The sequence below is a fragment of the Salvelinus alpinus genome, chromosome 16 (genome assembly GCF_045679555.1).
Source record: "Salvelinus alpinus chromosome 16, SLU_Salpinus.1, whole genome shotgun sequence".
Taxonomy (NCBI): domain Eukaryota; kingdom Metazoa; phylum Chordata; class Actinopteri; order Salmoniformes; family Salmonidae; genus Salvelinus; species Salvelinus alpinus.
The window spans coordinates 36,085,281-36,098,404 of NC_092101.1; the positions used below are offsets into that span (position 1 = coordinate 36,085,281).

General features: G+C 43.2%; 1 protein-coding gene across 2 annotated transcripts in view; it reads left to right on the forward strand.

Annotated features, from left to right (window-relative positions):
- Window positions 1-13,124, forward strand: part of LOC139541423 (myosin light chain kinase family member 4-like) — a 94,195-nt gene that overhangs the window by 76,193 nt on the left and 4,878 nt on the right. For both annotated transcript variants that reach the window (XM_071346068.1, XM_071346067.1), the window contains 10 exons: window positions 732-828; window positions 2,144-2,477; window positions 2,624-2,847; window positions 3,308-3,413; window positions 6,830-6,923; window positions 7,525-7,634; window positions 7,784-7,925; window positions 8,229-8,299; window positions 8,543-8,671; window positions 12,886-13,038. In XM_071346068.1, the coding sequence (XP_071202169.1) occupies window positions 732-828; window positions 2,144-2,477; window positions 2,624-2,847; window positions 3,308-3,413; window positions 6,830-6,923; window positions 7,525-7,634; window positions 7,784-7,925; window positions 8,229-8,299; window positions 8,543-8,671; window positions 12,886-13,038 (1,460 nt within the window). The remainder of the gene's footprint in view (window positions 1-731; window positions 829-2,143; window positions 2,478-2,623; window positions 2,848-3,307; window positions 3,414-6,829; window positions 6,924-7,524; window positions 7,635-7,783; window positions 7,926-8,228; window positions 8,300-8,542; window positions 8,672-12,885; window positions 13,039-13,124) is intronic.

A 13,124-nucleotide genomic window follows, 5' to 3' on the forward strand; every position in this document is an offset into this window, starting at 1 on the left:
TGATAAATGGTTGATTTAAGTGCATTCTTACTGGCAGCAATATCCTTGCCTGTGAAGCCCTTTTTGTGCAAAGCAATGATGACGGCATGTGTTTCCTTGCAGGTAACCATGATTGACAGAGGAAGAACAATGATTCCAAGCACCACCCTCCTTTTGAAGCTTCCAGTCTGTTATTCGAACTCAATCAGCATGACAGAGTGATCTCCAGCCTTGTCCTCGTCAACACTCACACCTGTGTTAACGAGAGAATCACTGACATGATGTCAGCTGGTCCTTTTGTGGCAGGGCTGAAATGCAGTGGAAATGTTTTTGGGGGATTCAGTTCATTTGCATGGCAAAGAGGGACTTTGCAATTAATTGCAATTCATCTGATCACTCTTCATAACATTCTGGAGTATATGCAAATTGCCATCATACACACTGAGGCAGCAGACTTTGTGAAAATTAATATTTGTGTCATTCTCAAAACTTTTGGCCACGACTGTACAGAAAGTCCATTAATTGAAATCCACATAATAATGAACATTTCCTGTTGCTGCAGGATTATTTTCCTGCTGTAGCAAACGGGCTCAAATGAAGATCCTACTTCTGTATTTCCCCTGTCTCTTCTCTTTCCATCGCTCCCTTCTCTTTACATTCACTGTCACAGCATTCAAATGTAAGACCAGAGTGTTGTTACCCAGTTTGCAATGAGCATTTAAAGTGTATGTCTCCTCCTCTCTCCCTGTCAGCTGAAGGACAATGGGATGAGGGATGGAAAGGACAAGGTCAAACTCAGCCTGAAAGGCCTGAAAGCCCAGAAGAAGAAGAAGCCTCCACATGCATCAGGTAGCAGAGATAAACACACCATCTTCACCTCAACTTGTAACACAATAAAGCAGTCAAATAAATGTAACTAAAATAGAGCAGCAGTGCTTCTTTGGTAATAGATGTCTAATGAGGGGTGCTCTGGTAATATATGTCTAATGAGGGGTGCTTTGGTAATATATGTCTAATGAGGGGTGCTTTGGTAATAGATGTCTAATGAGGGGTGCTCTTTGGTAATAGATGTCTAATGAGGGGTGCTCTGGTAATATATGTCTAATGAGGGGTGCTTTGGTAATATATGTCTAATGAGGGGTGCTTTGGTAATATATGTCTAATGAGGGGTGCTCTTTGGTAATAGATGTCTAATGAGGGGTGCTCTTTGGTAATAGATGTCTAATGAGGGGTGCTCTTTGGTAATAGATGTCTAATGAGGGGTGCTCTTTGGTAATATATGTCTAATGAGGGTTGCTTTTTGGTAATATATGTCTAATGAGGGGTGCTCTTTGGTAATATATGTCTAATGAGGGGTGCTCTTTGGTAATATATGTCTAATGAGGGGTGCTCTTTGGTAATATATGTCTAATGAGGGGTGCTCTTTGGTAATAGATGTCTAATGAGGGGTGCTCTTTGGTAATAGATGTCTAATGAGGGGTGCTCTTTGGTAATATATGTCTAATGAGGGGTGCTCTTTGGTAATAGATGTCTAATGAGGGGTGCTCTTTGGTAATAGATGTCTAATGAGGGGTGCTCTTTGGTAATAGATGTCTAATGAGGGGTGCTCTTTGGTAATATATGTCTAATGAGGGTTGCTTTTTGGTAATATATGTCTAATGAGGGGTGCTTTTTGGTAATAGATGTCTAATGAGGGGTGCTCTTTGGTAATATATGTCTAATGAGGGTTGCTTTGGTAATATATGTCTAATGAGGGGTGCTCTTTGGTAATAGATGTCTAATGAGGGGTGCTCTTTGGTAATAGATGTCTAATGAGGGGTGCTCTTTGGTAATATATGTCTAATGAGGGGTGCTTTTTGGTAATATATGTCTAATGAGGGGTGCTCTTTGGTAATAGATGTCTAATGAGGGGTGCTCTTTGGTAATAGATGTCTAATGAGGGGTGCTCTTTGGTAATAGATGTCTAATGAGGGGTGCTCTTTGGTAATATATGTCTAATGAGGGGTGCTCTTTGGTAATATATGTCTAATGAGGGGTGCTCTTTGGTAATATATGTCTAATGAGGGGTGCTCTTTGGTAATAGATGTCAAATGAGGGTTGCTCTTTGAAGATAAGGATGACTACTCAAGGCAAATAAAGTTGTTGATTGTTTGTCCCTCCTCAGACTCTGTAGAGGCCCTTCTTCTAGACCAGGTGGAGAAACTCAACAGGCAGAATGCTGAACTTTCCCATGGTAACGGGGTGGTTCTGGACATGCTCCGCGCCTCCGTCGTCCAACCAGAGGACCTGGAGGATCTAGAGGGGGAGGAGGAGAAGAGGAGAACCCCTGAATGGGAGGAAGAGCAGAGGGCCAGGGAGGAAGAGGAGGTGGATATATTTGGTGAATCTGAGCCTGAGGAAGAGGAGGGGAGGGAGGAACAAGTTGGAGAGGAAGAGGTGGAGAAGAGAAGGGAAGGAGGGGAAGAAGAGTCATCATTGTCACTAGAACCTCTAGAAAGGTACCTTTTGAAATGCAACCCATCTTTTGACATTACTATGACTGTAAATTGCAACTTCTGTACACTTTCCAAAATAACTACTGGCTAATTACTTAACATAATTAATAGTTGATTTGATATTTGTTTGATGTTTGTTTGTTATTTAGCTCTGAGGAGTTAGGTGAAGTGGCCGTCAGCAGTAAAAACTGTGTCACAGAGGAGGACCTACTGAAAGATGACCTGAAAAAGAGCAGAGTGGGGGAGATGAAAGAGGAGGATGAAGAGGGAGGAGTACCTGAGGGGGTAGAGCCTCAGGCTGCCCAATCAAAGGCAGAGAAGATGAAGGAGGAAGAAGTGGTGGATGATGGACAGCCAGAAGAGTACTACATTGGTGAGGTTCATCATTTCACAGAAATGGAAACTGACAAATGTTTGAAAACAAAACAGGAAGCTAATTTGGACTTTTGTTGCAATTGAGGCAACATTCCTAAAATAAATATAGTATTGACGTAACTTCTGTAAATGAAGTCTCTTGATATTATCCTGGGTTGGCAAGCAGGCTGAAAAACTGTCAGAAACCCTAACGACTACTCTGTCTTCCTAGTCAGTCACTCACCACACAGACCACATTACTTAACCACACCTTGCATGTTTAAAAGTTACAAACATGTCACAGCTGGCAAATTGGATTATGAAATGCTGGCATGAGCCGTTTGGTTACTAAGACAGAACAGACACTATCTCCTGTATGCTCCCTATCCACTATCCTGTCACCTCACTCCATTTCCCTTATCCCTCCCTCCCTCTCCTTTTCCCCAACTCTCTCCTCCATCTCTCTCTATCATCTCCAGACTTTACCCCTCCGCCAGCAGCCCCCTTTGACCACCGCATTGTGACTCCAAAACCTCACCAGATTGCTACCTTCTACGCCATTAACAGAGACGAAGTCCTAGGAGGGTGAGTCAGAAGTAGAGAGAGAGAGAGAGATCTTGAAAACCAGACCCTTTGAAGCCGTAGCATTTGAACATTTTGGGAGGCAACGCAGATGTCGAGAGAGAGGGAGGGAAAGAGAGAGAGAGACAGGGAGAGGGAGGGGGTGAAGAGAGAAAGAAAGAAGTGGCCAATAATAGAGAGATACAACAGGGGATGGATGGCAAGCCCAGGTAGGGGATTCATAATACACTCACAGTTCAATTAGACCCTCACACATACACTCCACTAAAACCCTCAGCTCTCAAAACTCCACAGTCAGGCAGTTTATTTTTACTCCACGGTATGTGAAACTCACACACACACACACACACACACACACACACACACACACACACACACACACACACACACACACACACACACACACACACACACACACACACACACACACACACACACACACACACACACACACATTTGAAATACTTTACTTGAATACAGCAATCAAATTTACAAAAAAAAGGATCCAAATAGTTCAAAGGTCCCTGTATGCATGGCACTCACGGGTACAGAAAGCACCTCCTTCTCCAAACAGCTAGGCAGCTATGCTGCCCAAACCAGCTGAAACAGAGCAGTACCTACAGTAGGCAATTGCTTTGCCCTAGTTTTTTTCAGGCCTGCAATCTGGAGGCCACACACACACACATACACACTCCCCCCTAGCTGAAATGAAATCAGGGGACATTTCACACCTGTGTTGGGGCAGTTACAGTATTTTCCAAGACGATTTAATTGCCCTCTCTTGGGCAGATGATTACATTTTTTTTTTTACAATCGCTAGGACACATTTCTCAATACTTAGGTCACTATTTCAAAACTCTTTACACAGTTCTCCTAACCAACTTTCAGCTTGGCACAGCAGTTAATCTCACATCCAAAATGCTCTAAAACTACCAAAACACTTCATACATGTCTCAATCAACTCATTATTCCATAACAGTAGCAAAGGTTGTCACCCAACAAGCACACGTTGTAACTCATAAAACAATGACCTAAACAACACTAACAACAGGGAGCATTACACAATGTTTACTTTTGTAAAAAGTCTTTACAGAAAAAGAATGACACCTCTCTACTGTTTAGAATTCACTGCAGTATATGTTACAGGAATGAATCAGACATGATGCAATATGCTTCAATATGCTTTATGTCATTTTCTGGCATTGAGTGATTCTAAAATACAAGAATTTGTATATACACCATCTACCAATACAGATACAGTAGCAATGCTAGTCAACCCTGTTTTCTGCATTTGGCTACAGGTTCTCATCCACATAACATCTTATGTCATCTTGGGCAATACACCTAGGAAAGAATCTTTGGCATCCCTGGCAATCTTCTGCAGATATGTCCAGGCATCCAGCATTCATTGTGTCCAGGAGGGACATTTGATCATGTGGATGGTGGTCATAAACCTTCCACCTCCATGAGGAAAATAATTCCTCTATGGGGTTGAGGAATGGAGAGTAAGGTGGGAGGAAAAGTTACACCAACCTGGGATGTGCTGCAAACCACTCTGTGACTGCACGGGAGTGGTGAAATGCCACGTTGTCCCATACAATTACAAACGTTGGCCGATTTCACCTGACTGCAACCCTTTCCTCACCTGGCACAACCCTTCCATAGAGGTCATCCAGGAATGAAATGAGACGCTCAGTGTTATATAACAGCAATTCTTCAGAGGATATTGCTGCACACATTGTGATGTTGGCACCCCTCTGGCCCGGGACATCCACTGTGGTTCTTTTCCCAATCACATTTCTTCCTCGCCACCATCTTTTGGCCAAGTTGAAACCAGCCTCATCCACAAAGATGAATATGTGGGTTGTTTGCCTGGCTTCAATCTCCATGACTCTAAAATAAATCCACAAGGCAACATAAGAGTCAGGGTATTACGGTAGTTTACATTATACCTAAAAACATGCCATTGTGTGCCTCTGCCCTGTTTGGTTTTGTTCAAAACTACTTCTGTATTTTATAGGCATCTTACCTGGACATATTGGTTCCTGAGTTGCTTGACTCGTTCAGAGTTCCTCTCAAAGGGAACAGTGTACAACTGCTTCATCCTAACTTGAAGTTGTTTCAGGACTCTAGAAATAGTTGTTATGCTTACATTGTGAATATTTCCAAATGTAATGTTGTCTGCCAACACTCTGTCCCGAATCTCTGTGAGTTTTATGGCATTGTTTCTGATGACCATATCAACAATTGCAGTTTCCTGCACAGCAGTGAAAATCCTACCTCTCCCGCCTGCGGGAGGTAACCGTTGGGTCCTAAGCAGAAATACAAAAACAATTACACACAAGTGGGTTTGGAAGCTTTGCTCATTTTACTTCTTTAATGTGCAGTTCAGTCAGATGTCCTTGCAGAATGCACATCTTACCTTGTTTTGCTGGAAATTTCTCATAATAGATGCCACTGTTGAGCATTGCAGATTTGGCTGCACTCTCAGACCAGCCTCTCTCATTGATAGACCAGGATTTATTACATGATCAATTATAGTAGCCCTAATCTCATCTGAGACTACAGCTCTTGATCTTCCTCTCAGTCTTCTTCCACCACGCATACGTACTCCTGTCCCTCTCCCAGCCACTCTTCTTCCTCTGTCAGCCACTTCTCTATCTCTGGCTGGGTCCATGATTACATTACAGTACATCATTATTCCTAAGATGTTCCCTTTTGTATCGACGGTAATGAAATTGAAATTGACACCTGGGTAGGTGTTCAGCTACAATGGGAATCAGCTGTGGTTGGTCTAATTGTTTTGATAGTATTTCATTTTTTAGATTTGGAATATATTTCAATACGGTATTACTGTAGAAATGTAGCAAATTGCTGTCTTATTAAATGTTGTGTTATGTTAGGTTTTGAACTTACGTTTAACAGTTTTGAAAAGAGTATGTAAACATGTGCAAATTGGCCTGTAGGTACATAGAGTTTTGGTGTTGGTTGTGTCTGAGTGAGAAAATAATTCATGAAATTTGAACGATATAGTCATTGAATGCATTTTGTGCCAAAGCAATGAAAAATTATCCCCAGTTTAGCCCATATAGACTGCTGTTGTGCTCACTGTGTGAAGAGTTTTGAAAAATTGTGAGAGAGAGAGAGAGAGAGAGAGAGAGATCTGTGAGTGTGCATACCATCCCTACAATGACAACCCAATTAAAGAATGATATAGAAGAGTAAACATTACTATAATGTTATTGTTAACTTAGCTCTATTGTACGTTGAGGCAAAAAGGACAGGGTGTTATAAAGCATCACTGTTATTCATCTCGGCCGCCAGAACCAAAGCAGCTCCTCAACTTTTATGTTAAAGCTGTCACAAGAGACTACACTGTTTCTGAACTTGTTTCTCTGTATGTGATGGTGGGATCATAGGGGACGTTTTGGACAAGTCCACAAATGTGTGGAGAATTCTTCTGGACTGACTCTGGCTGCCAAGATGGTCAAGGCCAGGAGCCAGAAAGAAAAGGTAAGGATCATAGTGATTGAAATGTGAGACCTGAAACAGAAGCTTGATTATAGCTGCTTCCCAGATGCCACCCTATTCCCTATTAAGTGCAACAGGGCCCTGGTCAAAAGTAGTGCACTACATAGTGAATAGGGTGTCGTTTGGAACGAAGCCATTAATATCAGATGTACAGTATGTGTCCAATGTCCCCACCACCATTAAGATGGATAGATATTTTATCATAGCACATAAGTAATAGAATACCATTTTAAAGTAGCTTTATCGCCCTCATATCCACTGCACATGTGGCAGTGTGTCAGAGTCAGTCTCATCTTATGCTTTCCTATGGTCAGCTGAGTATAACATGTGAGATAAGATAGTCGTCAGATGTCTGTGGCAGTACATAGCTGGATGAGTACGTTATCATGTCAGATATTCACAAAGTAGTTTTCCCACCAATGCCACAGCCAAAGCCATAGCTGGCTCAGGTTGCTGTGTGGTACTGTAGGTCTCAATAACCAACCCCGTTGGCACTGTCTGTGTGTGTCTGTTTCTGTGTCTGTCTCTCTGTCCGTCTGTAATGTGTTTCTGTCTGTCGTTCTAATGTTGTTCTGTTTCCCAGGATGTGGTGAAGAATGAGATCCAGGTGATGAACCAGCTGAACCACGCTAACCTTATTCAGCTCTACGCCGCCTTCGAATCACGCCACGACATCATCCTCGTCATGGAATAGTAAGTCCCTCCCTCCCTGTGTGTGTGTGTATTTCTCCTCTCTACACTACACCATATGTCTACTCTTTAAATCCCATTGTGGGACTGTATTCCTCTCTCTCTACTGTAGTCTATGATGACTGACTGTCTCTACTCTCCTCTCTATGTAGTGTGGATGGCGGGGAGCTGTTCGACCGGATCATAGATGAGAACTACAAGCTGACAGAGCTGGACACAGTGCTGTTTATCAGACAAATCTGTGAGGGACTACAGTACATGCACAGGATGTACATCCTGCATCTAGACCTCAAGGTAGGACAGGACTCACCCTAGCTCTCTACTTTCATTTCCTCAACAATCTGTCACTCTGTTACTTTCTCGCTCGCGGCCCCCTTCTCTCTCTCTCTCCCTCACTCTCTCACTGTCCTATTGTTTTTTGTCTGTTTCTTTTGCAACCTTCCCCATTGTACTTTTCAACACTTTACCTTTCTATAGCTATAGCTCTATCTCCATCTTCCTGTCATTGTAGCATAATAGCTTAGCGATGATGCTAATAATTGCATGCTGTTATTTCCTTTGTCTCACTGTTTTGGGTTCTTTAATATCCTTTCCTAGCCCGAGAATATTCTGTGTGTGAGCAGAGCCACAAACAAGATCAAAATTATTGACTTCGGGCTCGCCAGGAGGTAAGTTCAATTACCAGTGGTTCCTGGCTTGATACAGGGCAGCAAGTAGCCTAGCGGTTAAGAGCGTGCCCAGTAACAGAAAGGTCGCTAGTTTGAATCTTCAAGCCGACTAGGTGAAAAATCTCTCGAGGTGCTCTTGAGCAAGACACTTAACCCTAATTTCTCCTGTAAGTCGCTCTGCATCAGAGTGTCTGCTAAATGACTAAAATGTAATCTCTTAACTTTCTTTTCTCGCTTTCTCAGGTATAAGCCCAGGGAAAAGCTGAGGGTGAACTTCGGAACGCCTGAGTTCCTGGCTCCGGAAGTCATCAACTATGAGTTTGTCTCATTCCCTACGGACATGTGGAGTCTGGGGGTCATCACTTACATGCTGTGAGACCTGATATCCACTAACCATTACATTGCTGGGGGGGCTGATATCCACATTGCTGGGGGGTCCTGATATCCACTAACCATTACATTACTGAGGGTCCTGATATCCACTAACCATTACATTACTGAGGGTCCTGATATCCACTAACCGTTACATTACTGAGGGTCCTGATATCCACTAACCGTTACATTACTGAGGGTCCTGATATCCACGAACTGTTACATTGCTGAGGGTCCTGATATCCACTAACTGTTACGTTACTGAGGGTCCTAATATCCACTAACTGTTACGTTACTGAGGGTCCTAATATCCACTAACTGTTACATTGCTGGGGGTCCTGCTATCCACTAACTGTTACATTACTGAGGGTCCTGGTATCCACTAACCGTTACATTACTGAGGGTCCTGATATCCACTAACCGTTACATTACTGAGGGTCCTAATATCCACTAACTGTTACATTACTGAGGGTCCTGATATCCACTAACCATTACATTACTGAGGGTCCTGCTATCCATTAACCATTACATTACTGAGGGTCCTGATATCCACTAACTGTTACATTACTGAGAGTCCTGATATCCACGAACTGTTACATTACTGAGGGTCCTGATATCCACTAACCGTTACATTACTGAGGGTCCTGATATCCACTAACTGTTACATTACTGAGGGTCCTGATATCCACTAACTGTTACATTACTGAGGGTCCTGATATCCACTAACCGTTACATTACTGAGGATCCTGATATCCACTAACTGTTACATTACTGAGGGTCCTAATATCCACTAACTGTTACATTACTGAGGGTCCTGATATCCACTAACCGTTACATTACTGAGGGTCCTGATATCCACTAACCGTTACATTACTGAGGGTCCTGATATCCACTAATCGTTACATTACTGAGGGTCCTGATATCCACTAACTGTTACATTGCTGAGGGTCCTGATATCCACGAACTGTTACATTGCTGAGGGTCCTGATATCCACTAACTGTTACATTACTGAGGGTCCTGCTATCCACTAACTGTTACATTACTGAGGGTCCTGATATCCACTAACCGTTACATTACTGAGGGTCCTAATATCCACTAACTGTTACATTACTGAGGGTCCTGGTATCCACTAACCGTTACATTACTGAGAGTCCTGCTATCCACTAACTGTTACATTACTGAGGGTCCTGATATCCACTAACCGTTACATTACTGAGGGTCCTAATATCCACTAACTGTTACGTTACTGAGGGTCCTGGTATCCACTAACCGTTACATTACTGAGGGTCCTGATATCCACTAACTGTTACATTACTGAGGGTCCTGATATCCACTAACTGTTACATTACTGAGGGTCCTGATATCCACTAACTGTTACATTACTGAGGGTCCTGATATCCACTAACTGTTACATTACTGAGGGTCCTGCTATCCAATAACCATTACATTACTGAGGGTCCTGATATCCACTAACTGTTACATTACTGAGAGTCCTGATATCCACTAACTGTTACATTACTGAGGGTCCTGATATCCACTAACCGTTACATTACTGAGGGTCCTGATATCCACTAACTGTTACATTACTGAGAGTCCTGATATCCACTAACTGTTACATTACTGAGGGTCCTGATATCCACTAACTGTTACATTACTGAGAGTCCTGATATCCACTAACTGTTACATTGCTGAGGGTCCTGATATCCACTAACTGTTACATTGCTGGGGGTCCTGATATCCACATTGCTGGGGGGGTCCTGATATCCACTAACCGTTACATTGATGGGGGGGTCCTGATATCCACTAACTGTTACATTGCTGAGGGTCCTGATATCCACTAACCGTTACATTACTGAGGGTCCTGATATCCACTAACCGTTACATTACTGAGGGTCCTGATATCCACTAACCATTACATTACTGAGGGTCCTGGTATCCACTAACCATTACATTACTGAGGGTCCTGATATCCACTAACTGTTACATTACTGAGAGTCCTGATATCCACTAACCGTTACATTACTGAGAGTCCTGCTATCCACTAACTGTTACATTACTGAGGGTCCTGATATCCACTAACCGTTACATTACTGAGGGTCCTAATATCCACTAACTGTTACGTTACTGAGGGTCCTGGTATCCACTAACCGTTACATTACTGAGGGTCCTGATATCCACTAACCATTACATTACTGAGGGTCCTGATATCCACTAACTGTTACATTACTGAGGGTCCTGATATCCACTAACTGTTACATTACTGAGGGTCCTGATATCCACTAACTGTTACATTACTGAGGGTCCTGCTATCCAATAACCATTACATTACTGAGGGTCCTGATATCCACTAACTGTTACATTACTGAGAGTCCTGATATCCACTAACTGTTACATTACTGAGGGTCCTGATATCCACTAACCGTTACATTACTGAGGGTCCTGATATCCACTAACTGTTACATTACTGAGAGTCCTGATATCCACTAACTGTTACATTACTGAGGGTCCTGATATCCACTAACTGTTACATTACTGAGAGTCCTGATATCCACTAACTGTTACATTGCTGAGGGTCCTGATATCCACTAACTGTTACATTGCTGGGGGTCCTGATATCCACATTGCTGGGGGGGTCCTGATATCCACTAACTGTTACATTGATGGGGGGGTCCTGATATCCACTAACTGTTACATTGCTGAGGGTCCTGATATCCACTAACCGTTACATTACTGAGGGTCCTGATATCCACTAACCGTTACATTACTGAGGGTCCTGATATCCACTAACCATTACATTACTGAGGGTCCTGGTATCCACTAACCATTACATTACTGAGGGTCCTGATATCCACTAACTGTTACATTACTGAGAGTCCTGATATCCACTAACTGTTACATTGATGGGGGGGTCCTGATATCCACTAACTGTTACATTGCTGAGGGTCCTGATATCCACTAACCATTACATTGCTGAGGGTCCTGATATCCACTAACCGTTACATTACTGAGGGTCCTGATATCCACTAACTGTTACATTACTGAGGGTCCTGATATCCACTAACCGTTACATTACTGAGGGTCCTGATATCCACTAACCGTTACATTACTGAGGGTCCTGATATCCACTAACCATTACATTACTGAGGGTCCTGGTATCCACTAACCATTACATTACTGAGGGTCCTGATATCCACTAACTGTTACATTACTGAGAGTCCTGATATCCACTAACTGTTACATTGCTGAGGGTCCTGATATCCACTAACTGTTACATTGCTGGGGGTCCTGATATCCACATTGATGGGGGGTCCTGATATCCACTAACTGTTACATTACTGAGAGTCCTGATATCCACTAACTGTTACATTGCTGAGGGTCCTGATATCCACTAACTGTTACATTGCTGGGGGTCCTGATATCCACACTGCTGGGGGTCTTGCTATCCACTAACCGTTACATTACTGGGGGTCCTGCTATCCACTAACCGTTACATTGCTGGGGGGTCTGATATCCACATTGCTGGGGGTCCTGATATCCACATTGCTGGGGGTCCTGATATCCACTAACCGTTACATTGCTGGGGGTCCTGCTATCCACTAACTGTTACATTGCTGGGGGTCCTGCTATCCACTAACCGTTACATTGCTGAGGGTCCTGATATCCACTAACCGTTACATTGCTGGGGGTCCTGCTATCCACTAACCGTTACATTACTGAGGGTCCTGATATCCACGAACTGTTACATTGCTGAGGGTCCTGATATCCACTAACCGTTACATTGCTGGGGGTCCTGATATCCACTAACCGTTACATTGCTGAGGGTCCTGATATCCACTAACCATTACATTACTGAGGGTCCTGATATCCACTAACTGTTACATTACTGAGGGTCCTGATATCCACTAACCGTTACATTACTGAGGGTCCTGATATCCACTAACTGTTACATTACTGAGGGTCCTGATATCCACTAACCGTTACATTACTGAGGGTCCTGATATCCACTAACCGTTACATTGCTGGGGGTCCTGCTATCCACTAGCCATTACCTTCTTATGCTCACATATTGTACCTGTTTTTATTTAACCTGGAAAATGGACTTGAGGTTAGAACCCTCTTTTGCGAGGGGGACCTCACAAGAAGTCAGCAGGAAGTAGTCAGTGTGTACATACACAACCCATGAACACACTATACAATACATCCTTTTCTCCAGGCTGACAGGTCTGTCTCCGTTCCTGGGGGACGATGACAATGAGACTCTGAACAACATCCTGGCCTGTCAGTGGAACTTTGAGGAGGAGGAGTTTACAGACATCTCTGAGGAAGCCAAAGACTTCATCACACTTCTGCTGGTCAAGAGCAAGAGGTGAGGGGTCCCATGTGTGTGTGTGTGTGTGTGTGTGTGTTGACAACTATGTTGTAGTTCTCTAAAGTTGTATTATTATTCAGTTG